We start from the raw sequence: 27415 nt of genomic DNA, 5'->3' as shown, positions 1-27415 counted from the left end.
GCCTCTTGTTTGTCTGCAGGTGAGTTGCTGCAGATGATGGAGCAGAGTGACCTCGCCGTGAAGGATGCCACTGTCGACACTCTGTGAGTGGCCTTTGCAGAAGGGTCATTGGCAGGGGGGCTCTGTGTGAGGTGGCCAGGTGTCATACCTATGCCCCCCAGTGGTCCCACATGAGGGTGAGAGGATACTTGGAACATCACCAGCCCACCAGGACCTACCATCCTCCCAGGCATGAGTTGGGTATGGGCAGGACACAGGCATGAAGCTGTCACCAGGCCTACAGGAAGACTGCAGGCTTGGGCTTTCACGTGTGTTGGCTGCATTTTCCAGACTCTGAACCTTCAGGAAAGGGGAGGCCACGGGTGGCTGTGCCCTGTTGGGAGGTGACACACCTGCACCCTGACACATTTCCTCTGTGAACCTAGTTTATTCCTAGCATCCTGCATCTGAACCACCCAACAGAGCTGCTCAGGGCCATGGCCAGCTCCCCACCCCTAACACAGAGCCGAGTCAGCTGGCTGGGCCGAGCACTTGCCCTGGGCCCACCTCACCCCTTAGTGGTTTAGTGGTGAGGGCCATGTGTGTCCTCTCACAGGAGGAGGGCTGGGGTGACAGAGCACCAGGGATACCACGCCCTGGTCCTGCCTCAGCAGAGAAGGTGCCCTGTCAGATTGCCCTCAGGTTCCCAGTGTCTCATCTCTGAGTTGTGGGGTTCTCCAGAGACACATGTGATTGCCAAGGGTGGAATTTCCCCCAAGGCACATTTGCAGCAGTGGGAGGGAACTGAGGAAAGCCAACAGAGCATCCGTGCCAAGCTGCCTCCCAGCCCCCTTAGTCCCTCCTAGCCATGTCCCCACACTGGCTGCTGGGCATCCCATTTGTGCCTTTGCAGAATCCCAAGTCCCCCCGTCCTGACCCTCTCTGGGAGACCAGAGTCCTCCGGGAACCCCACAGTACACGGCCTGTCACTCTCAGCAAGACTTCACCTGCAAGCTCCATATGCCTGATATGGTTCCTGGCATAGTTCCCTGCCAGGTGACACTAGCTGATCCTTAAACACTGCTTCCTGCATGTGGGGGCACGTGTTCTCCTTAGGAGGGGGCAGCTGGGCAAAGCTGGAGTCAGATGAAAGTGCCTGCTGTTTGAGTCCCGAGCTAGGGGACAGCAACTTTCCTGCAGGTGACCCACTGCTCCTTGGGGGCACAGGCTGACCAGCTACACAACTTCCCCTGGCCCTTAATATCCCTGACATTCTGGGCTTGAACGTACGTCACAGCCAACATTTAAGGACCCTCACCCCGGGCCAGGGAGAAGCTACTGGATCTGACACCTGCATAGGAGGACCCCTTCAACTCCTTCTGCAGTCTCGGGTTAGGGGCCCACGTGAATTTCATAGGCATTCAGACTAACAAAGGAGGCAGGAGCTTCCTGCAGAAGCACAGACGTCTGTCTGTCGAGGCCCTCACGTGCCAGCAGCCATTTGGATCACAACACTCCTCGGAGTGTGGCTTAGGTCTCACGGTTGTTTGCTCACCCGTGTGGCCACGGACATCAGTGCTGGTGACCTCACTGGAGGCTGGTCTTTTCTCTGCCTGATCAGGTTTGGAGACTTGAAGGAAGAAGAGGTGCGGCGCCATGATGGAGCCATCTCGGACGGGTACCTGGCCCACGTCTTCCGGCACGCGGCCAAAGAACTGTTTGGCGAGGAGGTGAAGGAGGTCACCTATCGAGCCCTGAGGTGTGAGGGGGAGCAGTGTCCTTGGGCGGCCGGGTGGCGCCCACGGTCATGTGGTTCTGAGAGCAGAGCACCTGATGCCGGCTGTGAGCTCTCCTTATTTTGGCCACATTTCCAAACATCAGCAAACCATCATGAAAAAGGATTAGTAGAGCAGTAATGCGTCCTGTTCGCTTTGTAGAAACAAGGACTTCCAGGAAGTCACCCTGGAGAAGGGCGGGGAGGTCGTGCTGCGATTTGCGGCTGCTTGTGGCTTCCGCAACATCCAGAACATGGTCCTGAAGCTGAGGAAGGGCAGGCTACCGTACCACTTTGTGGAGGTCCTCGCGTGTCCTGGAGGTGAGCAGGGAGCGGGGCGGGCAGCTTCTGGTTCCGGGCCCGTGCTGGTGTGTGACACCTTGTTCTCAACCCTGACACCTCTGTGGGTGCAGGCGGTCACCTCTGCTTGCAGTGAAGAGCTGCTGGGAAGAAGAGGGGCTGCGGACATCCCCTGGGAGATGTCCTGCACTGTGTGCCTCATGGGGGCCACTGTTGGTCAGAGCCATCACTGGATGACAGGGATACCACTGCTTGTCATTCACCAGCAGAAAGAGCTGGTTGGTGTGGCTGGCGTGGACAACATGCCTCCCCATGAGGCAGGGGACTAAGGTTGGCCAGGAGCTTGCTGCAATGGCAGAGGTAGTTCTGCCTGTTTCCTGTTGGTCACTCTCATTGAGCAGATGGGACAGGCTGACATATTAGCCCAGACAGCAGGTGCTGTAGTCAGTGTCCCCAGGAAGTGTTGGGGTCCCTGAGGTGGCAGCCAGGGTGGACAAGGAAGCCTGTGTGGCTGGGGGATGGGGCCTGGGTGCAGAGATGAGGGGAGCTGGGTTCTGGACTTAAGCAGAGGTCCCTTGGAAAGAGGGTCTAAGCTGGGCCACGAGTGGCCTGTACTCTGGGATGTCCCCCTGCAAGCCAGAGGCCGGCAGAGCCAGGGTGGGCCTGGCCCTGAGAGGACCAGCTGCTGGAGTGGGCCATCATGGGAAGAGAGGCTCATGGCCCTGGCAATCGCTGGACCCATGAGGGGGACGGGAAGCAGATGCCTGAGTGGTGCCCAGAGGAGAGGCAGCCACTGTATGGGTTGGGCGGCCAAGGGTTGGCTGTAACGTAGGAGCTGAACTGGGTTCCTGCGCTCCAGCTGAGCTGGAAGTTCCTGGAGGAGGCCCAAGTGAAGGGTGCAGTTGGGAAGGAAACAAGGCTGGGGGTACGGGGCCACAGGAGGGGGCTGCGGCCCGTGCGTGGAAGGGGCTGAGAAGGAAGTGCCTCCCATCTGCTTCTAATGAGAGCATCAGCCCAGCACAGGGCTCTCCCAGACCTGAGGGGCTTTTCAAAATTGCAGGTCAGAAGTTTAAATCTGTGGGCACTGCCATGGTATGTGGCAGTTCAGTCCAAGCAGGACGGCCATCTGCTCTGCATCCTCCTGCAGGACTTCTTAGTAGTCCCGGCCCCTGTGGCATCCTGTACGCGGGGCACCCTGAGTGCAGAGTGAGGCCGCTACCCTGTGACGCTGGCCATGTGCCTTCCGTGCTAAGTGCAAGCCCCAATTTGCACACACAGCTGCCAGTGCTCTGAGAGGCACCCCCAGTTCGTGGGGACCAGGGTTTGACAATCTCAAAGGTGAGACACATGTCAGGGCCCCCCACTCCAGCCTCTCCTTGCTGTAGGCCCTCCAGCTCCAGAACCACCATCCCTTGATGCAAAGCTTCCCTAAAACTGCCCTCGTCTCTGTGTGTTTCAGGGTGTCTGCATGGCAGGGGCCAGGCCCGGGCTGAGGACGGCCACGCAGACAAGGCCCTGCTGCGGCAGATGGAAGGCATCTACTCAGAGATCCCTGTGCGGCCCCCGGAGAGCAGCGAGCACGTGCAGGCGCTGTACCGGGAGTGGCTGCACGGCGCCGACCCCCCCAGGGTCCAGGCAGCGCTGCACACCTCGTTTGCAAGCACGGGGCTCCCCCCCAGCGGCTTAGACATCAAATGGTAGAAGAGGCGGACCAAGGAACTGCTCAGTGGGGGAGTGCTGGGAACTCTGAGAGAAGACGAGTCAGCTTGTCCCCTGGATGGTCGGAATCCTCTCGGCTCTGTTAGCTCTATTTATCGAGGCCTGCTCAGTTGCACGTGGGGCTATCCTCACGACACACATGGCATTGGGATGGTTCAGCGCAAGAGAGGGCCCCTGACACAAGGATCTTCTTACCCTAAGACTGCGATAAAAGCCCAAAGGAAAGAACAGAGACAGATGAGTGGTTTTTAGGGTTAAGAAATGATGCACATGGTGTCCTGGGGGAGCCGAGGCCACAGGAGGTGCCATGTACCTCTGTACCTCGGGTCATCTGAGGTTGGAACCGGCAGGAGGCAGGGGCAGGGTGGAGCACCTGTGCTGACCTGGGGCCTGTCAGCAGCCGGGCCAGGCTGCCCAGCAGGACTCCTGGTTTGGCCGTTGCCACTCCCCTTGTCGGTATGTATGCCGAGAACTTCAGCAAACTGCCAGCCTTTTGGAATCCAGGGACTGTGTACAGGATTCTGGATACAGACCAGACGTCCTGGGCCACAAACCTGTGCAGGTGGTGGTGGTCTGCCCTGCAGGTATTTGTCACCTGTGCCCTGACCCCTGGCTTTCACATTGTTTTTAAATTGACTTTCCCACCAGGTGATAGGGATGCCTGAGGGGGGTGTACGACAGGAGGGATGGGGTAGAGGCACCTCCTGTACAGGTGGAGGGATGCCTTCACCCCTGCAGGTACTGCAAGTGTGAGCATGCCCTAAGGGGGGCAGGGAAGAGAAGACAGCTTACTTAGAGTAATGAAGAAAGGGCTTGGAAACCCCTGGAAGTCTCCAGCGTCTAGTAATCTAGTAACCACAGTGGGGTTCACCCTGGGAAACGAGCTCTGTGCCGCTGATTTCAGCGACAGCACTGGTGACGGTCCTCGCCCCTCAGTGTGCAAGCCTTGGCAGCTCCGTCTGTGCGGTTACCCTCATCCGATCACGTGCTAGACCTGCCCACGTTGGATGACAGTACAGTGTGTGCAGTTGTATCTGTCTGCTGTCGACCTGTACACAGTTGGGTCTTCATCCCCTGCCTGAGTATGCGATAAATGCTTGGACAGCATGTCTGCACGAGCAGTTTTGGCAGAGCGTGTTCTCCAGCCGTGCAGCGTGTGGTCAGCGGTAGATGCTGCCTGCCTTCTGGCGGCCAGTCCAAGTGGTCCCCTTGCACATCCTCAGCCATCCCCGGACCAGAGCTCAAAGCTGGCCTCTGCCTCACCCCAAGAAGAAACCCAGCCAGCCTGGGACTCCAAGCCCAGGAGTGGGAGGGCTGGCCTTTATCAGAGTCTGCCATCTTGGAGCCACAATGAGGACTTCAAGCATGTTGGCAGTGCCCTTTACAGCTCACCTGCCCCAAACCTGTGTGTCACTTAGGGAGGCCAGGACCCAGGGGCGGTGCTGTCCCAGGAGCACTGGCAGGAGTCTCCCTTGGTCTCAGGTTACAGTCTTGTGTGCTGTATCTTCTGCGTAAGAGAAGAGTGGAAAGAGGTGTCCTTTTTCTTTGTTAAAACCAAAACGGAATGGGGCAAGGGGAGACACTTGGATGAGGGGGCAGCACTGGGGCGAGTGAGGGGAGGAGGGTACGGGAAGTCCAGGCCCAGACCCCACCCACTGTCGCACATGAGTGCTGTCAGGGCTCTGATGCCACTGTGTGCTTCTAGTGGACCGTGAACTAGCCTGTGAATCTGCACACATGTTGGCCATCTTCATGACTCAGTCCCTGTGGTCCAGCCAGTAAAAACCAAGGCCGGACCGCCCAAGAGGCTAGGTGTCCTGATTCACGTCCCCCTGGCCTCGTCCAACTGCTGTGACACCTGTCCGTTCTGGAGTTGAGAGGTGAGCTTTGTTCACTTGTGTAGTTGGGCTCTGCCCAGGTGAGGCACAAGGGCACTGCTTTTCTGCACGCTCCTGCGGTTCACCCAACTTTGAGGGTGTCTGCTGTGTGGCCCATCGCTGGAAGCTCCGCAGATGCAGGCTTCTGGGGCACTGGACCACACGGTCCTGCCATCCCACCATGTCTAGGCACCACTTCTGGCCCTGTTAGAGAAGAATCTGCAGCCAGGCAGCTGCCCACCTTGTGGAAGGCTGCAGGTCAAGGGCAACGAACCCTTTTCGTGTTTGGGTTTTTTTTTTTTTTTGCAGCCACAGTCGGAGGAGTTGTTGTTGTTGTTATGTGCCGTCGAGTCGGCCCCGACTCATAGCGACCCCTCCTTGGGTTTCCGAGGCAGTATCACTACGGAAGTAGGAGTCGGAGGAGTAGGGACCTTAAAGGGTCAGAAGCCCTGACGGAGGTGGCTCCCCCCCCCCACCGAGACATTTGCGCACACTGCGCGGTGGGGACGGGTCAGCCGTGCCCTGGGCGGGCTGCGACAAGGGCAACCAGCTGGGATGGTTCAGAGCCTCTTGCAGCTGCCGACAGCCGGGCCCCCAGCAAGCCTGGTGGAGTTGGTGCGCAGGGGACTGCGCGTGCGCGCGGCGTCAGGGAGTGGCCCTTCCCTGCCGGACCAGGCGGTGGCGGGAGCCCCACGGGCTGCTGGCCACTGCACCCTGCTCTCGGAGGCATCCGCCCGGCTGCCACAGGCAGCCCGTGGTAAAAGGGTGAAGGCTGCAGATGAGGTTCTACCGAGATTTGAACGCGGATCACTGGATTCAAAGTCCAGAGTGCTAACCATTACACCATAGAACCAGCATGTCCCCAGTCCCTGCCATGGGGCAGTCATCAGTCATGAATGCTGCAACTGGGACAGGGTGTGGCCCCCCAAAAAAACGAAACTCCAGGGCGAAGATAAAAAGAACACGCAGGTCCCACCGAGATTTGAACTCAGATCGCTGGATTCAGAGTCCAGAGTGCTAACCATTACACCATAGAACCAGCATGTCTCTAGACCCTCCCATGGGGCAGTCATCAGTCATGAATACTGCAACTGGGACAGGGTGTGGCCCAAAAAAACACTAAACTCCAGGGTGAAGATAAAAAGAGCACACAGGTTCCACCGAGATTTGAACTCGGATCGCTGGATTCAGAGTCCAGAGTGCTAACCATTACACCATGGAACCAGCTGCTGTGGCTACTGCTGTCATCTGCCTCTTGATGGGGACAGAGGAACAAAGACAAGGACACAGCCGGGGAAACAGTGCCTGGGCGGGTGCATGGGGCTGGGTGCCCTGTGCACAGCCCCCAGGCCCAAGAGGCTCACAGTGGGAAAAACACCTTGTAACAGACGCTGGATTCAAGGCAAGGAGTGCTGGGTTACGGACTTTTACACTTCTGCGGCACCATCCTGCTGTCTGAGAGGCGTGCACCCTGCGCCCTGGAGCCCTGTCCTGAGGGTGATCACAGTGAGGAGCCCCCAGCAGACCAGAGACCAGAGTGGAGCTAGGCGGTTGCCCACTTACAAGTAAAGAGGCCTTCCGCTTTTCCTCCCTCAGCTTCTTACTAGGGGACATCTCTGAATTCATGTCTAATTTTCTGCTGTTGAAAAGTACACGAACAAGTCAAGAAACAAAGTAAATGCATCAGGAAACACACCCTGTACGGCCCGAGTCCGTGGCCCTGGACAGTGGAGACTCAGCGCTGCACTGCGTTGCGGTGGCTGGAAGTTGGGGGAGGAATGGAGACAGTGTCTGCCCCATCAGCTGAATGGCTCCTTGGGAAAGATTCACGTCCTTTTACTGATGCTGCTCCAGCTGAGCCGTTCCTTCTCCACGGTGGAGGAAGCCGTTTCTTCCAGACAAACTGCTTAAAATCAAAGCATCACATTTTCCTGTTTGGAAACACAAACAGGTGTAAACTTCCACCAAGGACATTCTGGACATCAGTCCTTTGGGGAAACTTTCTGGAATGTAGGGAGAGAGTAGGACCTGCAGCAGTGGGTTAGGGCTGGGGACAGGCATGGAGGAGTGAAACCAAATGTACACAAACTGTTGAATGTAAAACGAATTCTGCTTTGTAAATTTGCACCCAAAGCACAATAAACTTACTGCCATCAAGTCGGACCCGACTCATAGTGACCCCTCCTTGGGTTTCCAAGGCAGTATCTCTACAGGAGTAGATTGCCGGACCTTCCTTCTGAAGAGTGGACCAGCCTTCCGGTTAGCAATTAAATGCCTTAGGCAGTATGCCACCAGAGCTCTTCCAAACAACAGTAGAAAAATAAAAAAGAACTGCAGTAGCAGACGGGAGGGGTCTCTCCAATCAGAAGACGTAACCAGACAAGTGACACAGACTGAAACACCTTCTGTTACCAAACCAAGAGTGGCAGCCAGGACTCGCAGAGGATGTGGCTGCAGCGAGTTTAATGGGCTATTTTATGGGCAGAATTACGGGAAGCCGAGAGGGCGTGAGTCCCCAGCACCAGCTACAGCAGCCACACCCGAAGGCGTTAGCAGACCAGGTGGGGAGAAGCTCCTGGGCCCGGTGAGAGCTAAAACTGTTGGGGAGTGCCTCCAACACAAGCCCTGGGCTTCCTTCAAGGAAGGGTCCCTACACAGCCAGGGATGGAGAGCTCTGAGGAATGCCCCACCCTCTTCCGTCCCCCTTCCCATCACCTGCCAGGGTCTCCCAGTGGCTACAGCGGACAGATGCTTGCCCTCCGATTTCCAGGTGGTCTTAGGGACCCAGGTGGTGAGCTGAGGGTGAAGGGGCAAACAGAAGCATCTGTAACCACAGCTGCCAAGGGCAGGGAAGGGAGGAGGAGGACTTGTGCAGTGCTGCAGGGACCTGTCCCACAGAGCACAGGGCAGACCCTGCTCAGAACATCAGGACGGAGCGCAGTGGTTACCAAGGGGGCTGTTGTTAGGTGCCGTCGAGTCCGCTCCAATGCATAGCGACCCTGTGTACAACAGAATGAGACACCCTGGTCCTGTACCAGTCTCACAATCCTTGTTAAACCTGAGCCCATCATCACAACCTGTGTCAGTCCATCTTGCTGAGGGCCTGTCCCTTTTTTGTTGACACTCCACTTTACCAAGCATGATGTCCTTCTCCAGGGAATGGTCCCTTCTGACAACATGACCAAAGTAGGTGAGACAAAGTCTGGCCATTCTCACCTCCAAGGAGCATTCCGGCTGCACTTCCTCCAGGACAGATCTGTTAGTTCTTTCAGCAGTACATGGTACTTTCAGCATTCTTTGCCAGCACCACAACTCAAAAGCATCAACTCTTCTTCGGTCTTCTTTACGCATTGTCCAGCTTTCACATGCACATGAGGTGACTGAAAACACCATGGCTTGGGTCAAGTGCACCTTAGTCTTCAAAGAGACAACTTTGCTCTTCAGCTCTTTAAAGAGGTCTTTTGCAGACTTGCCCACTCCAATATGTCATCTGATTCCCTGACTGCTGCTTCCATTGGTGTCGATGGTGGAACCAAGTAATATGAAATCTTTGACAACTTCATCCTTTTCTCAATTTATCATGATGCTGCTTATTGGTCCAGTTGTGAGGATTTTGTTTTCTTTATATTAAGGTGTAATCCATACTGCAGGAGCTCTGGTAGCATAGTGCCTAAAGCACTTGACTGCTAACCAGGAGACTGGCGGTTCAAACCCACCAGCCACTCCTCAGAAGGAAGATGGGGCAATCTACTTCTGTAGTGATACTGCCTTGGAAACCCAAGGAGGGGTCACTATGAGTTGGGTCTGACTCGACAGCACATAACAACAACACAACAACAATCCATACTGCAAACTGTAGTCTAATTTTCATCAGTAAGTGCTTCAAGTCATCTTCACTTTCAGAAAGCAAGATTGTGTCATCTGAGTATCACAGGTTGTTAATAAGTCTTCCTCTAATCCTGGTGCCATATTCTTCTTCATCTAGTCCAGCTTCTTGGATTATTTGCTCAGCATACAGACTGAATAAGTAGGGTGAAAGGACACAACCCTGATATGCTCCCTTCCTGATTTTAAACCATACAGTATCCCTTTGTGCTGTTTGAACAACAACCTCTTGGTCTCTGTACAGGTTCCTCATAAGCACAATTAATTGTTCTGGAATTCCCATTCTTCTCAATGTTATCCCTAATTTTTTATGATCCACACAATCGAATGCTTTTGCATAACCAATAAAATACAAGTAAACACCTTTCTGGTATCCTTTGCTTTAAGCCAAGATCCATCTGACATCAGCAATGATAGCCCTCGTTATGCATCCTCTTTGGAATCCAGCTTGAATTTCTGGAAGTGCCCTGTCAATACACTGCTGTAACCATTTTTGAATTCTCTTCAGCAAGATTTTACCAGTGTGTGATGTTAATGATATTGTTGGATAATTTCCACCTTTGGAATGGGTACAATGGGCAGTTTAGGACGTTATAAATCCAAATGCAGGACACCAGCTCTGGAGGAAGGCTTCTCTCTGTCAGCTGTGGGGCAAGGGCCTTGTCTCTTTCTGGCTCCTGTTTCTTGGTGACCGTCATGTGGCATATATCACCTGTCTTCCCCCATCTCTGTTGGCTTGCTGGCTCAGTCTGGTCTGTCAGACACTGGAGGAGACTGACTGAAGATATGCCCTCCACAGACTTCTGATAACTTCTTGGCCACAGTCAACTTGAGGGAGTGACTCGCTGGGCCCATGGGCTCACAACTATGGTCGCAGGGGACATCAAATTCAATTGGCATAACATACTACATAAAAATATTGTTCTACATCCTACTTTGGTGAGTAGTGATTGGGGTCTTAAAAGCTTGCGAGCAGCCGTCTAAGATGCAACAATGGGTCTCTCCTCGTCCAGAATAAAGAATTAAAAAACACAAAGACACATGGAAACCATTAGTCCAAGGGATTAGTGAACCATGCGAACCTCTGCCTACATGACCCTGAGACCAGAACTAGATGTGCCCAGCTACCACTGCCAACCACTCAGAAAGGGATCAAAATTAGAGATCCTGGATAGAGCGGGAGAAAAATGTGACAAAATTTAATCAAAAAGAGCAGGCTTATTGGTCTGGTAGAGACTGGTGAAACCCCCGAGACTGTGGCCCCTAGACACCCTTCAGGCCTGGAATTCAACTCAGTCCCATGGCTTAACTTTCAGCCAAACAACAAACAAGCCTATGAGGTAAGCAGGTATACTGCTTAGAACAATCAAGCATGGGAGGCCAGAAGGGCAGCATTTACACCAAGGAGAAAAATCAGAGGGCAGGAATGCATGCAAAAGGAGGACACAGAGAAAAGGTAACCACAGGGAGGAAGCGGCAAGAGAGCTGTCACATTGTGGGGATTGCAATCAATGTCATGAAACAAAATGTGTGTGAACTGTTGAATGGAAAACGAATTTGCTGTGTAAACTTCCACCCAAATCACACATAAAATTTTAATTAAAAACAACCCACTCCCTACACTACTCCTGACATATTAACATAACAAAGAAACCCCATTCCCAAATGGGATTATAACCACAGGAACAGGGGTTATGATTTACAACACATGTCGTCTGGCGGGCACAATTCAATCCAGAAGTCTCCATTTGGGAGGAGGCTGTTAATCAGATGGACAAGGGAATTGCCAGACCTGGGTTAGACAGACTTCCTCCAGCCACCCCAGCGGTGCTGGTTTAATTAACAGGTTTGGACCAAATCAACACAGGGATGGAGAATACTCCATGCCAGGCAAGGCCAGGGAGGACTCTCTTTATCTCACCAAGTCGTCCTGGCTACAGCTCTTGCAAAGTGTTTCAGTGACACTATCGGTGAGTGCCCACACTGTGTGGAGTTGGGGAGACCACCGTCTACCTGACGGCAGCTGACCCGTACTGAATCCCTACCCAGGAGACGCGGAGGCCTAGCCCGAACAGACACTTATTCTGGCTCGGACAGTCCCCCCGCGTGGCATGCTCTCTCGAGGCGCTCAGTCAACACACGGCGTCGCTCCTGAGCACGCACTGGCCCCACTGTACTAATAGCAGGCGAGGGGGCAGCCCTGGGCCCGGCAAGATTCCCAGCACAGAGCTCAGGTGCTGCAGGCGCTCGTCAGCGGCGGCTCCAGCAGGGCGGCCTCGACGCCGTCTGCCTCCCGTCTTCGGGCAGACTTGGCTCCGGCAGCCGCCCCTCTCCGCGAACCCCAGCTGCTGGCGGCCCCAGCGCGCACCACGCTGGGGCGCGGCCGGCGATCACGTGGGCGCCCCGTCACGTGAGCATGCGCTCATAGGCATCCGCGCGCTCGTTCGTGCGTGCGCCCCCGCCCCCGATGTTTTCTGTGGAAGCCGCTGCCTGCGCCCCAGGGCCCGCCTCGCTTCCCGGCTTCGTTCAGCGCAGATCCCCGTGCTCGGCTCCCAAGGGGGGGTGCACGTGGAGAACCCCGTGTCTGCGCGGCTGAGCCTGTCCAGGAGAAGGCCGTGGAGCAGTCCCACTAACTCAGGCTTGGCTTCCTGTGCGACGCTGCCCCCCTCGTCTCTGCAACGCTACAGGCCCTGCCGGTCTGCGTCTGGCCAGCCCCCAAGGCTGCAGTCAGACCCTTGCCGCTGCGGTGGGGGCCTGTCGCCGGCCGCGTCCGGCATCGTGGGAGCCGGTCAGCGCCTGCAGCCGCCTGCCGGGCTACGCCCTCGCACGCCACCGCCCGCTGCTGGCAGCCTCCCGCGGGAATTCCTGAGCAGCGCCGCCTGTCGGCGCAGCCTTGTGCTCACCACCTGTCGGTGCCCGCCGCCAGTCCAGCCTTGTGTTCGCACGACCTCCCGCCAGCCGAGGGCGCCGGCACCAGCAAGGAGGCAGCTCCCTTCTGCGGGAAGCACTGCTGGGCTCCTCCGGCCACAGGTGGCTTCAGGGAAGCCACCAAACCCAAGCGGGATCCAGACGATGTCATGGCTTCCACCCTCAGCGAGGTGCGCAAGCAGTTCTAGTCTTTGACATGCCAAGTGGGCGCCCTTTCTAAGTTACCGCGAGGACTTGGCCACACTTAGGTTCTTCCTACGCCAGACCTCATCCGGAGCAGTTTCCCGGGCCTCCCACCTTACAGCGGGGAGCCCCGCGTCAATTCCGAAGTCGGCCAGTTACCTACTGCCCCCAGTTAACCAGTGCCGGCCGTCCATCTGGTCCTGTGGGCTGGGGGTCAGACGTGGGGTCCAGGGGGAGCAGGCTGGGTGGGGCTAAAGCTTGTGTCATTTGGAGCACTCTAAGAAAAAGAATACAGAATTAGGTATGAAGGTGAATGTTGATTAGAATAAGAGAAAAAGTCACAAGAAATTCCAAATTATACAAACTTAAATGAATTGAAGAAGATGTCTTTGAATTGTGGTGTTGGTGAAAAATACTGTGCCATGGACTGCCAGAAGAATGAACAAATCTGTCTTGGAAGAAGCACAGCCAAGATGTTCCTTAGAAGTGAGGGTGGTGAAACTTTGTCTCACATGCTTTGGAAAGTTTATCAAGAGGAACCATTCCCTGGAGAGGGACATCATGCTTGGTGAAGCAGAGGGTTGGCAAAAAAGAGGAAGCCCCTCAAAGAGATGGACTGACACAGTGGCTGCAATGGGCTCAGACAGCAATGACTGTGAGCATGGTGCAGGAAGAGGCAGTGTTTCATTCTGTTGTATGGAGGTCGCTGTGAGTCGGAACTGGCTCTCTGGCACCTAACATCCACACAACAAATGATTAACTTAGAAGGATCAGCACAAACCTGGCTCCTGTGAGACAGAGGTTAAAGATGTCTCAAATGTCCAACACTTTCAAGCTGCTGTACCATGCTGTCATCTCTAATTCAACAATCCCCCTCCCCTCAGTATTCTCCCTCGTCTTTGGGTTCTGTAATTTGCTGCAATGTCTCATAGAACTCATGAACTGTACTTACAGTTAAGTGGTCTACTAGGGCAGTAATGGTACAACTTGGGATCAGAATCGACTCAGAAGGAACAAGAACAGCCGAGGATCCAGTTCTTGTCCAGGACGGCTTCTTCTTGGCTTCTGCTGCTAGGCTGTGCGCAGGGCCTTTGCTCTTAGCAACATGGGTCAGCAAGCCCTATTGCAGCCATCTTGCGCTGCTATCGCTCTTGGTACTGGCGTTCTGTCATCTTGTGCTGTCTTCCCCTATTTACAGCCTCTCCCTATGTCTGTGTCTCTCTTTTAGCCTAGCAGGATGGCATAACTGACCAATCCCCTCGTTAGGGCTCCATACACCTTATTTGCGTTAGCAACAAGCTGTCCAGGCCCCCCGGTGGGCCACAAGTACTTCATTTGCATAATTCTACTCAATCCTGTGTGGGACTCTCAAAAACTATGGCTAGGAGGGCCCTATTAATTCACAGTATGATGGGCCACCCCCAGCTCTTGTAGTCATTGGCCCTTTCGTACTTCAAAGGATTAACTTCTCCCTCCCAGTCATCTTACCAGTCATTACAATTAGTCCTTCAGCAGGGCAGAGTCTTCAGGGTGAGGTTACTCGGGTACCAGCCATTCGTACTGCTGCAGGTAGCCATTTGATCTGCTCAAGTTCTCCATAAGTTACCCCAGCTTCGCTCTCTTGCCTCTGATAAAATTCAACTGAGAGAAGAGTGTTGCCTTGCTCTGAGTATCTCTTGAGGTATTAACATAATGTAGGTGCTCTGGTGGTGTAGCTGCTAAGGCATCTGACTGCTAACCAGAAAGCTGGCGGTTCAAACCCACCAACCACTCCTCAGAAGGAAGATCAGGCAATCTACTTCGGTAGTGATATGGCCTCGGAAACCCAAAGGGGTTGCTATGACTCTCTGAGTATCTCTTGAGGTATTAACATAATGTTAGATTTTCTCAATGCATGGTGTAATGCCTAAGGCATTTGACTGCTAACCAGAAGGCTGGTGGTTCAAACCCACCAGACACTCCTCAGAAGGAAGGTTGGCCAATCTTCTTCCACAATGATACCACCTCAGAAAACCAAGGAGGAGTCTCTATGAATCAGATCCAACTCAATAGCAGTGAGTTTGGTTTTTTTGGTTTTGAACCCATTTACTCACTCTTTTACCTTCAGCTATCGTTTCTCCTTCCTTCCATTTGCCATTTAATTTTACCCAAACTTTTCCACCTTGGGAAGGGACATCAGGTTCGGAAGCTACTGTGCCAGTCCAGATTGCTGGTAGCAAGACCAATCTAGCAAATGTTTCCCCTGAGTCCACTCCCATTCATGTTGGGTAGGATTATGTAGGTGCACCACTAGTGGACTATCTCGACCACTAGACAATACAGCAGTATTTGCTGTCAACCTCAGTTTTGCCAGGTGAGGGTCCCTCAGGCCCTTGGGAATTCCAGTGTACAGGTTCAGGTATATAGTTGTAACTATCCCTTGCTTAGGGAACACCCTAGCTTCCAGCACCTGCAGCTGCATCCCTGGTCTTGGGACCACAGCATCTGGCAGGCAAAAAGCAATGTTATGTGGGGAAGAACTGTATGGTGGCCCCAGTGTCCTCCTGTTTTGGTTACCTAGTACCACTCTGACAAGAATATATACCAAAAATGGGATGGCTTGAACAAACAGGAGTTGACTCTTTTACAGTGTGGAGGCTTTAAGTCCGAGTTCAAAGTGCCAGGCTCTAGGGGCTGGGTGAAAACCCCTCAACCTTGGGCTTCAGCTCTGCCTCCTGCTCCAGGACCACTGAAGCTAGAGGCTTTTCTTCCCTCAGACAGCTGCTGGCTTTCGAGGCTAATAAGCCTAAGGTTGACAAGTAAAAAGGCACAGTTCCAATGTTACCAAACCACATGGCAGGCCATAAATTCAAGTCCATTAAAAATCCCAAGACTGGCAGAGCATGGCAGGCTGGTAAATGACTCGGCTACATGCAGGGTTCAAGCATGCCATAAGCTAGAGACCATCCCCAAAGCTGTTTCTTACATACAGGAAGTAGACCACATCCCTAAAGCAGCTACTCAGCTGCTTGTAGTAGGTCCCACCATGGAGTTGATTGCCAATCTCATCATGGGGAATAACTACCACTAGCTGCCCAGCCACTCAACCAGGCCCAGCCAAGTTGACACATAAACTTAACCACACCTGCCTCATCCCCACTTCCCCAGATAACCCAGAGAAACATAAGAATCTGTCCAATGATGAGTCTCCCTTTACCCCCCTCATGAAGGTGTGTCAGTCCTTCATACCTCTATCTTCATCCATTTTAGGTAACGAAATGTTTCAATCACCCATTCCAATTCTCTATCAAACCATTACTCTGTGGGTAGTATGCGATATGGTTTGTCCATTTAATATGATGGTCCATTGCTGCACCCTGTGGGCTGTAAAGTGTGTTTCTTGATCTGAGGAAACACAACTTGGTGGCCCAAACTGGTGCAGTATCTTTTGTTCCAATCCCTTAATGGTGTTTGTGGCTTTTACATCTGTCACAGGATATGCAAAGCACAGTCCAGAGTTAAGTATCTATTCTTGTGAGGACCCATTTGCACCCACCTGGTGCCATCAGTGTCATTGGTCCAATATAATCAACTTGCCAGCTTTGTGCAGGTCCTTCCCCCTGGGGAATCTGCCCTAGCCATCTGTAACTTCTGTCTTGCTGACAGAACAGTCCTTATTGACATTTTGTGCCTTAGAGGGTACAAGAGGAATGTGTCTTGATTCAGCCCATCTCTGCATTGCTGCAGCGCCCCCATGTCCACTCATTTCATGAAACCAACTGTCCACCTCACGTGAGCATACCAACAGGTCCATCTACTGATTCCACTCGTCTTCTGATCCAAGAAAGGAGTTCTTCTGATGGGCATCAATATGACCTACTCTAACGTGCCTTCTCAATTCCCAGAGTGCTTTTTGTAGGCCCATGCCCCACACGGCTGTCACCTTAATAGTCTAATTTTCCATCACTCATTTGCTTGACCATATAGGCAGACCATTGGCCACTGCCCATGAATCAGTAAAAATCCAAAACATGGGCTGTCAATTCTTCCATGCCAAGTAGGATGCAGTGCAGTGCAGCCCATTGAACTGCCCTGTTCTTACCTTCTTTGATCAGGTTATTTCCACCTGCTGGTCTTAATGCAGCAGGTGTCCACATCAGATGTTGTCTATGTACCCTGGAATTGTCATCTGTGAACGAAGCAGTCTTCTGTTGGTCAGCAGAAAGTTGTTCATGGGGCACTGTCCATGTGGCAATGAGTTCTGGCAGCTCCTCGGGTGGTTCCAGGGTAGCATCTATGGGAAGGGAGACTACCTGCTCATGGATATGGTGGGTGCTTCCCTGCATCCCTCCAGTCACTTGTTCTTGTATGAACCATTTCCATTTTATTATGGAACTATTTTGGACACTGCCTTCCTTATTAGAATGTTTCTTTGACATCACCCAAGGCATTATGGGTATTTCAGGTCTCATGATTTTATGTCCTTCTGTCATTGAGGCAGTCTCAATCAATGCCCAATAGCAAGTGAGTAATTGCCTTTTAAGTGGTGTGTGTTGTGCTGTCACATCTGGAAACCTTTTAGTTCGGAATCCCAATGGTCGCTGTAGGGCAGTATTCTTGGGTTATTGCCGTAAGCTCCAGTCTGCATAAGCACATGTAACAGACACCTCCAAAATCGTGTTTGAATGTGGATCATAAGGGCCTAAAGGCAAGGACAGTGAGACCACTTTCTGTAATTCAGACATACCCTGCTGTTGCTTTGGGCTCCATTCAAATGCAGTTTTATTCCAAGTGGATTTATGGATGGGAGCCAGCAATATTCCTAGGTGTGGAATATGTGCCTCCAAAATCCAAACAGACCAACCAAACATTGGGACTCCCACTTAGTCTTGGAGGTAGGGAGCCATAATAACTAACTTATTGCTGATTGCCTGTGGAATGTCACAATGTGGCTCTTGCCCAAGTTATTCCCCAGAATTTCACCATCTGGGCAGGGCCTTAGATTTTTACTGGATTTATTAACTAGCCTCTGTGGTCATGTGGGCCATCACTGTATTCAAATCAGCCCTAGCCTGTTCTTTGGTGCTTGATAGTAACATAATATCATCAATGTAATGTATTATTACAACTGAGATCTGCACCAGGTCCAAGTCTCTTCTAATAAAACTATGACAGTAAACTGGTGAATTCAAATAATTCTGTGGCAAAACAGTGAAAGTAAATTGAGATTCTTCTCATGTGAAAGCAAACAGTGGCTCTTTTCTGAGACTAGGATGGAGAAAAAGGCAGTTGCAAGATCAATCATTGAGTACCAGTCTCCTTTAGCCTGCTTTATTTTCTGCACTGTTGATACCATGTCTGGAACAGCTGAAGCCACTGGTGGCACTACTGTATTTAGGTGTCTGTGGTAGTTCAGTTTGTGTGTCAATTTGGCTGGGCCTGGTTGAGTGGCGGGGCAGCTGGATGTAGTATTCCCCATGATGCGACTGGTAATTAACTCAATGATGGAATCCACTGTGAGTAGCTGCCTTTGGGATGTGGTCTGCTTCCTGTATATAAGCAGAACCCTTGAGGAATGGTCTGTAGCCTGTGGCACACTTGGACCCTGGATGTAGCCATGTCATTTGTTCAGCAGCCTACCATGCTCTGCCAACCTTGGGATTTACAATGGACTTAAATTAATGGCCTGCCATGTGGTTTGGTAACATTGAGACTGTGCCTTTTTACTTGTCAACTTTGGGCTTCTCAGCCTCAGCAGCCAGCAGCTGTCTGAGTGAAGAAAAGCTCCCGGCCCACTGAAGCTAGAGGCGTCTCTTCACTCAGGCAGCTACTGGCTACTGAGGCTAACAAGCCCAAAGTTGACAAATAAAATGGCACAGTCCCGATGTCACCAAACAACACGGCAGGCCATTGATTCAAGTCCATTGAAAGTCCCAGGATTGGCAGAGCATGGCAGGCTGCTGAACGACGACACAGCTACATGCAGGGTTCAAGTGTGCCATAAGTTGGAAACCATTCCCAAAGCAGTTTCTTATATATGGGAAGCAGTCCACATACCCAAAGCAGCTACTCAGCTGCTCCAATAGATTCCACCATGGAGTTAATTACCAATCTCACCATGGGGAATACTACATTCAGCTGCCCAGTCACTCAACCAGGCTCAGCCAAGTTGACACACAAAGCTAACCACCACCCAGCTCTCTTCCCACTTCCTCCTCATAACCTCTTCCCTCTGTTCATCTTTCCTGTGCATCCCTGCCCCGAGCTATCTCCTTATACAAGCACTTCCCTTCTCCCATGATTGATCGTTTAAGGAGTATATCTACCTGATGTAAATGTTCACCCCACATGGATGTCTATTGTTTGGCTGGTAGCCACAGAAGTGAGTTCTGTTCCAGACCTGAAGGGTTACGAGGGGCCATAGTCTCAGGGGTCTCACCAGGTTCTACCAGACCAGTAAACCTGGTCTTTTTTTTTTTTTTTTTTAATGATTTTGAGTTTTGTTCCATGTTATGTTCCCACTTTATCCAGGATCTCCTACACTGACCCCTTTCCAAGTGGTTGACAGTGGTAGCCAGGCACCATATAGTTCTTCTCTCATGGTCATATAGGCTGAGGTTCGTATAGTTCACTAGTCCCTTGGACTAATTGTTTCCATGTGCCGCTGGTTGCCCTTTTAGAAGGGGCTCCTTTGATTTCCCCTATCTACAATCATACAACCACTCCTCGGAAGGAAGGTTGGGCAATCCTACTTCTGTAGTGGTACTGCCTCGGAAACCCAAGGAGGGGTCGCTATGAGTCCGGCCGACTCGACGGCAAATAACAACAACAATCATCTGTGTAAGGGGCATACACACTGGGTGAATATCCCGATTGCTGTAAAGCCCCTCCAGCATGGCTTGCATAAGCAGCACGTCAGCTGCTCCTCTGGAGTGTTCCAGGGCAATTTAGAGGAGAGGGGCGGTTTCCCTTCTCAAGGTACACAAACCTGATGGTAAACCTTACCAGTCCAACAGGCTGACTACCCCTTCAGTTTAACCTGGCGTGTAACTGGATTTTTGTCATCAATTGTGACTGTTCCATAGTGAGTTGTGGGTCTTGCATTAACACATACTCTTCCATTCTGCAGCATTCAAAACTAAAGACACTGGCCCTGAATTAGTTGCTCTCACAATCCATTTTAGTAAAGGTTCCTCAGGAAGTGGATTACACTGATCTACAAACTGAGGCAGCTCCTTTACGTGGTAGCCCCTAGTTTCAATCGTTTCTTGGTTTTGCCCATTCCTCTCCCAGACTACCTTCTTGGTGACCATTTGTAGGAGTAACTTCTTTTGTTTCAACTGGATTTTTCTTTTGAGTTGACCCTGAGACTAGCAGTCATTGACCAGATGTGGGCTTGGTCCTGTGCTACGATCCACTCCTAGGTTCTTTTTCCTGCCATTGCAGCCATTACTGATAACAGAAACCAAGGAATTGTGTCTCCTCCTTTCCTTATCACCTTGTATTTCCATATGCATCCAACTAGCCAATTCCTCTGGAGTTAGATCCACCCCCCTACTTCTGGTGAAATGCTTGGGTAACTGAGCTCAACACAACAGCTGGTTCAGCCCATGAGGTTTTTTTTTTTTTTTAAATTCCATCCAGAAACCAAAGGCTTCTCATTCTCTCCTTTACCCTCCTTTCCCCCAAACCACTTATTTCAGTGAATCTGGGCTGCTGCAGTAAATCCCACCATTTTGATACCAACTAAACAGATCATTTCTTTTAAAAGGATCAGCACAAAGCTGGTTCCTACAAGGCGGAGAATAAAGATGCCCCAAATGTCCACCAACTATTTCCAACATCAACTACTGCCTTGTCCTTCAGGACTCTCCCTCTGTCTTTGGGTTCCATAATCCACTGCAAAGTTTCATGAGACACATGAATTGTATGGTCTTAGCCAAAACACTAGACTAATGCTCTGTTAGAAATTTAAACAAAAGATGTTATTGAAAGAATAACTGCATTTCATGAAATGGAGTCCACACAACATCCTATGAGAAAGTGCAACACGTGTCCTCTCCTGTGGGAGCAGCAGTTTTTATTTGGGTGAAAACAAAGGGACACGAGTTCACATCAAAGAGAAGCGCAGAGGGAGGAGAACTGACAAGGAATCGCCAAGTCACGAACATCTGTAGCAGCAAGTGCTGACAGCCTTCATCCCTCATCCCCCGATGCAACTCGACTAAGGCACTGTCTAAAGCACACTGTGTGCAGTTTGGCATGACGGTCTTGGGCTTGAGTGTGGATGAGGTCAATTCTAGTTGAAGTCCTTGAAGTGTATAAATGGATTCATTTGGTTCAGAAGAGCAGGCAGAATCAACTCTAATCTGAAACTCTGAAACAGAAAATACTGTTTACCTGGCTAGTGAGGATGGCTTAGGCAACACACCTAGAGATTCAGTGGCAGGTATTGTTTAAAAGCACTAAACAATCCTTCATGGAGGTGAGGATTCTGGTCTATTTTGTTATTTGAATAGTAGCACCTTCACAAGGAGAAATGGCTGAATGGCTTTCTTCAGAAAGGCAGGCGTGAAAATCTTTTGGCTTTGAAGTCACTCTAGTCAGACCTGCCAGCATCTGGATTTCCCTAAGTTTCACCAGCACAGCACCACAGTGACGTGGTCTAGTCGAGAAGCAAAGGGGGCAACTGATCAGGAATGACTCAGGATCTAGTTCTCCATCAGGACAGCTTCTCCTGCCGTCTGCTGTGGGCCCTGCGGGGCCTTATCAGGCAAGTGTGACAGCTCTTGGGCTCTGTGGGTCGGCAAGCCCCACCGAAGGCATCCTGCGCCTGCCTCCTGGCTACGGTCTCCTAGTCACCTGTTTCATGTCGCTATGGCTCTGCATTACAGCTCCTCCCTCGCTCTTCCTGTTTCCCTTAAATCCTAGTGGGACAGCAAAACTGCCCAATCCCCTTGTTAGGGTTCCATATACCTTATTCTTATGGTCCCACCCCCAGAAGAGCTCCATCACCTTTATTCCACTAGCAGCCATAAGCGTGGTATTTGTATAATCCCACCCAATCATTGTGTGGAAGTCACAAAGACTGTGGCTACAAAGGCCATATTAAATCATTCACTGCTCCACAAAAGCTAATAATCCTCAAATCTCGGACAATTAGTAAAACATTTTATTACTTTACTGCCTGAGACACTTCTAATCTATCTTTTCCTAAACGTCTGGCTGCAGACTTTGCCTCTTCAAATGGCAATGATGTACTAATATTTCAAATAGTAAGAAGAGAAAGTTATTTCAGTCATTAGTAGGGTTGTCAGAAAAAAAAAATACATACACATATATAAAATTATTGACAATTCAGAAAAGAATGGGTCAGAATCACATTCTCACTGGAGATGCCACAGATACTGTTAGAATGAGACTTGGTTGAGTTTCTCTTCCTTCCTGAGCTGTAGTATTTCAGGGCTTCAAGTTTCAGGGCGCAGGAACTGGTTATCTCACATCTTTGGTGGCATATGATGAGATTCACAGCATTGCTGATTTCCAGTCAAATCGGGACGGAATGGAAACCATATGTCACATTTCTGTGATTCTCTCCTGTTGGTTGGCTGGCTCGCACACACTCTTGTCATTTCGGCTGTTCTCTGAGAAGGTACCTGGAGTGTTTTCATGCGGTTTTTGTGTATGCCAAGTAAACACACTCTTCAGGTGCTCTGTGGGGCCTTCAGGACTTTGGAGGGCTCTCTACATGGTCACCGATTTGAACATCAGTCTGCTGTGGGTAGTGTCCCTCTTGTATACAAGAAGGAACAGGCTAACTGAGAGTCCACAGCACTTTCATTATTTAAAAAAAAAAAAAAAAAGTTATTTCATTATGTGTCTAAGTCAGACACAGGAGGTCAGATGTTGGATAGTCCTCCTTGTATGAAATCCTCAGAAGAGGCAAATGTACAGACAAAACGTGATCAGCCTGGATTTTGCTGCTATTGCCATTGAGGTGGCTCCAAGTCACGGCCAGCCCACAGACAACAAGAAAAAGCACTGCCCGTCAGTCTTGTGCCGTATTCACAGTCATTGGTGTGAGGTGGCTCCTAGTCATGGCCAGCCTACAGACAACAAGAAAAAGCACTGCCCGTCAGTCTTGTGCTGTCTTCACAGCCGTTGGTGTGAGGTGGCTCCGAGTCACGGCCAGTCCACAGACAACAAGAAAAAGCACTGCCCGTCAGTCTTGTGCCATCTTCACAGCCGTTGGTGCACTGAATCCATTGCTGCGGTCCTTGTGCGTCTGTGTGTCTCCCATGCTCAGCTGCCCCCTAGATGATGTTCTGCTATAACCCGTTGGGTTCCGTTGGCTGGTCTTCAGAAGTAGATCATGAAGCTTTTCTTTCTAGTGGTCCGTCTGGAAGCTGCACTGAACCCTGTCCACTGTGGGTGACCCTGCCAGTGTTTGAGATACCAGTGGCCTAGCTTCCAGTATCACAACAGTATGCAAGCCCCCCAGTGTGATACACTGACAGAAAGTGGTGGATATATATTTCACAAAAATTTTTTTTGTGGTGAAAACATACACACCAAAACATTTGCTAACACAACTCCCACATTTCCAATTCAGTGACACTGATTTTATTTTCCATTATCTGTCCTTATCTCAAACATCCCACCACCATTAACCGAAACTCAATGGTCCCCAGACAAAAACTCCCCCTCTCCTAGCGTTGGCAACCACCAACTACGTTTGCTTCTTTCATGGAAGGGAGATTGTACAGTGTTGGTCTTTTTGTCATTTACTTTACTCTGTATAATGTTTCAAGGTTCATCTGTGTTGTGCACACACCAGGACGGCTGCATTATTTCCCACTGTATGTATAGACCACACTGTTTAACCATTCACAATGAAAGTTTTAAAAAATTACTGAAAAATATTTTTTCTGAGAAGCATCTGTCCACTGTACGTTTTGCTGGAGTGTCTGAAAATGGTGGGATCACAATTTTTTAAAACATGAATCTCCAATACCAGGGCTGGGTGAAGCTCCTGCTCACCGTGACGGGCTATAAGGACAGGTCCCAGGACTCACTGGAGTTGATGGGCCTGTCAGTGGACCAGCGCTGACCTAATGCGGTGCTGGCTCCACAGAGGTTCCCTTTGTTCCCTTCCCTCTGCTTTGTTACTTCCCATCTGGGAGGCTCCTGATTCTGGTAAGACTCTTCATCGCCATCTGCCAACACTTTCCTTAGCTGTTACAGTTCTCTGTACCTTCAAGACACTGACCATGACCATCTTAGGTTTCCACTGAGATGTTTCTATTTGGAAGGTGTTATTAGACTTTTTTTTTCTTATTAGAATACTTCACCCTAGTGGAATTTGTGTTTTGATATGATTGGTGATTCTAAAAAAGCATACAAAGTTAACCTGAACTTAGGGGAGATACCAGCACAGCTCAACCGCAGTTTTAAGATTGCCACTGGGCAGCGTCCAGCTCCACTGCTGTGTGAGGCAGTAGTCTCACGCCACACTGCTGTGCGCTGTCCACCTCTGTAAGACAGTGGTCTCACACCATACCCGTGTGGTGTCCAGCTCCATAACTGTGAAAGAGCGGTCTCACGCCACACCACTGCACCACGTCCAGCTCCATCCGTAACTGGGAGGCAGCGGTCTTACACCATACTGCTGCACCACGTCCAGCTCCGTAACTGGGAGGCAGCGGTCTCACGCCACACCACTGCACCACGTCCAGCTCCTTCAGAGTGTGATACAGCGGCCTCACGCCACACCACTGCACCACGTCCAGCTCCGTCCGTAACTGGGAGGCAGCGGTCTCACGCCACACCACTGCACCACGTCCAGCTCCTTCAGAGTGTGATACAGCGGCCTCACGCCACAGCACTGCTTTCCGGTGAATGCGTGAAGGGGTTTTGTTCCCAGGAACCCACATTTCCTCAGGCCCCTTGCAAACAGGAGCAATGGGGGTGCACTTTCTTCTGGACTTCCACACTCCGGTGGACAAGAGGCCTCACATCTGCTCTGAAATCTCAGTCTGTAGAGATCTGGACACTGCACAGGATAGTCAGACCACTGGGGCTGCTCCAGGCGTATGTCCCTCAGATACAGGCATTCTGAGAATGATATAATAAAGGGACGCGTGTGCTGCAAGCGTGTGTGCTACTCTGAAGGCTATGTCCGTAGGAACGAGAATTCCCATGCCAACTAGCTCCCAGGGGATGGTCTTGGGCTCCAGCATCCACTTCTGATGTTGGGAGCATGCCACACAGACCAAGCACTACCCTAGCACAGTGAGTGTGTCTCACCCCCATCTCTGCATCTCCCGCTACCCACTATCAATATTTGGTTTCTATAATTTGCTTCTTTCATGTAAGTGAGATCATACAGTATTGGGCCTTTTGCAAGTGACATAATGTTCTAATAACATTCTCAGGGTTTACCCATGTGTGGCATGCATCAGAATGTCATCTCTCTTCACCGCTGCAAAAAATTACACAATGTGTACAAATCACATTTTGTGTACCCATTTGTACACTGATGGACATTACCTTTAATGTTTTTTTATTGTTCTTGTTGAGTACACACACAGCAAGACACACACCAATTCAGCGGTTTCTACATGCACCATTTAGTGCCTCTGATGACACCGAGTTGTGCAGTCATTCTCAGCCTCCTGTTCTGAGTAGTCCTTCCCGCATTAACAAATTTGCTGTGCCCTAAGGTTCCTGTGACAAGTTGCTACTGTCAATTTGGGAACACTGGTAGCACAGTGGTTAAAGTGCTGAGTTGCAAACCAAAAGGTCCATGGTTCAAACCCACCAGCTGCTCTGAGGGAGAAAGACGTAGCAGTCTGCTTTCTTAAAGATTTACAGCCTTGGAAGCCCTGTGGGGAAGTTCTATTCTGTCCTATAGAGTTGCTAGGAGCTGGAATCCACACAACGGCAGAGGGTTTGGCTTTTCAGGCTGGGCCGTCAGTCTGATTACCCTTAATCGGGACTTACTTCCTCGGCCCTGACCTTCTGGTCTGAGCCACTTTTGTCTGCTTTTCATTTAGCATCTCACAGATGCCGTTTCTTTGCTTCCTGGCTTCCACTGTTTTCTGATGCCTATCAGCTGTCATTCTTCCTGTTTCCCTGAATATCTTTTTGTGTGTGTTTCATTTCAGGACTTTTTCATCTTTGGCTTTTGGGAGCTGGACTGTGACACGCTTCTATGTGTTTTCCTTTGAGTTTATCCTCTTTAGGGTTGGCTGAGCTCTCTAGATGGATGGTCATCAGTAGGTAACCTTCTCAGGTGCCATCTCTTTAACTATTTCTTCTGTTTCCTTTCTTCCCTCCTTTGGGAAGTTCAGTTTCAGAGGTTAGGCCATGGGATTTTGTCCCACACTCTCTAGTGTTCTTTGTTTTCTCTTTTCTTTCTTTCTCATATTCCTGCTTGTCCCCTCTGTGTTTTGATTTGGATAATTCTACCGACGTGACTTCAAAGTTGAAAACTCCCTTCTTCAGCCATATCCAGTCTGGTGTTTGGGTGACTCAGTGAAGTCTTTGTTTCACTTCTCTGATTCTGTAGCCCTTACTCCTGGGCTGTGGCCTCTCTGAGGTCTCACCTGAGTGCCTTGCTGGCGGCAGCGCCAACACTCCAGCCCTGCAAGACCTCTGCAATCTCCATTCAGCTCTCGTGACACCTGCAAGCAGAGATGTTCAAAGAACAGAGTTAGTCACTACAATAAAACTGCCTCCGGTTCTACTCACTGATGAGTATCTAATTATTAAACATTAGGAATAGTATTTGTTATCCTGTTTCATCCTAGGAGAAAGTAATTTTCATTAGTGGATGTGTCTTAGTTCGCTAGGGCTGCTACAACAGAAATACCCCATGTGGATGGCTTTAGCAAATGGAAATTTATTTTCTCAGTTCAGGAGGCTGAAGTCTGAAATCAGAGCGCCAGCTCTAGGGGCAGGCTTTCTCTCTCTGTTGGCTCTGGAGGAAGGTCCTTATGTCTTCAACTTCTGCTTCCTGGTTCCTTGGAGATCCCCATGTGTCTTGGCATCTATCTTACCCCATCTCTGTTAACTCGCTTGCTTGTTTAATCTCTTTTATATTTCAAAGGGAGTTGACTCCCGACACACCCTAATCTGCCTCATCCACATGACAAAGACAACCAGTTCCCAGATGGAATCCTGACCACAGGCAGAGAGGCTAGGATTTATAACACGTATCTTGGGGAGACATAATTCAATCCATTAAAAAAAAAACAACTTACTGCCATCAAGTCAATCTCAACTCATAGTGAGCCCTCCTTGGGTTTCTGAGATGGCATCTCTATGGATCTGACTCGACAGCAGTGAGTTTTAGTTAGCTATATCTATGGAAGTAGATTGCCCCATTTGCCTTCCGAGGAGTGGCTGGTGGGTTTGAACCACCAGTCTTCTGGTTAGCAGTCAAATGCCTTTGGCACTATGCCACCAGAGCTAATTCAATTCATAACCGTATGTAAACTAATTATCAGGGGGAAAAAAGCCCTGGACATGTCATTAAGAGACGCATCTCCAATACAATTCAGCTTTTTAGTTTGATAAAAACTTGCATATATTTCTGGTGCTTGGATCCACTGTGTGCTAATAACAACTGTAATATTAACTGAAGCCAGGAGAAGCATTTCCAACACCTGAGACTTGATTTCACAGGAGATTATAAAATTAAACATATGCATGTGTATGTATCAGAAACCCAATCTGTGGAGTCAGCTGCTTCCAACTGTGTGTGTAAAATCTCCAGGTAACAGGGCTG

At 50.6% G+C, this 27415-nt stretch overlaps 1 protein-coding gene and 3 non-coding genes across 4 annotated transcripts in view; 1 reads left to right on the top strand and 3 right to left on the bottom strand.

The window, feature by feature from the left end:
- The window catches only part of NARF (nuclear prelamin A recognition factor), a 31821-nt gene extending 28067 nt beyond the window's left edge, over positions 1-3754 (top strand). Inside the window, exons 8-11 of the mRNA XM_007959788.1 lie at positions 20-83; positions 1601-1738; positions 1917-2074; positions 3513-3754. Coding sequence (XP_007957979.1) covers positions 20-83; positions 1601-1738; positions 1917-2074; positions 3513-3754 — 602 coding nt within the window. The remainder of the gene's footprint in view (positions 1-19; positions 84-1600; positions 1739-1916; positions 2075-3512) is intronic.
- Positions 3755-6430: 2676 nt separating this feature from the next.
- On the bottom strand, positions 6431-6502 carry TRNAQ-UUG. Its single transcript has one exon. It is a non-coding gene; the product is annotated as a tRNA-Gln (tRNA).
- Positions 6503-6616: 114 nt separating this feature from the next.
- Positions 6617-6688, bottom strand: TRNAQ-CUG. Its single transcript has one exon. It is a non-coding gene; the product is annotated as a tRNA-Gln (tRNA).
- Positions 6689-6801: 113 nt separating this feature from the next.
- TRNAQ-CUG lies at positions 6802-6873 on the bottom strand. Its single transcript has one exon. It is a non-coding gene; the product is annotated as a tRNA-Gln (tRNA).
- Positions 6874-27415: the final 20542 nt, after the last annotated feature.

This window comes from Orycteropus afer, unplaced genomic scaffold (genome assembly GCF_000298275.1).
Source record: "Orycteropus afer afer isolate SDZICR_OR568_19922 unplaced genomic scaffold, OryAfe1.0 scaffold00018, whole genome shotgun sequence".
Taxonomy (NCBI): Eukaryota; Metazoa; Chordata; class Mammalia; order Tubulidentata; family Orycteropodidae; genus Orycteropus; species Orycteropus afer.
Note: the sequence above shows the minus strand (reverse complement) of the source record. Positions and strands in the feature narration are given on the sequence as shown.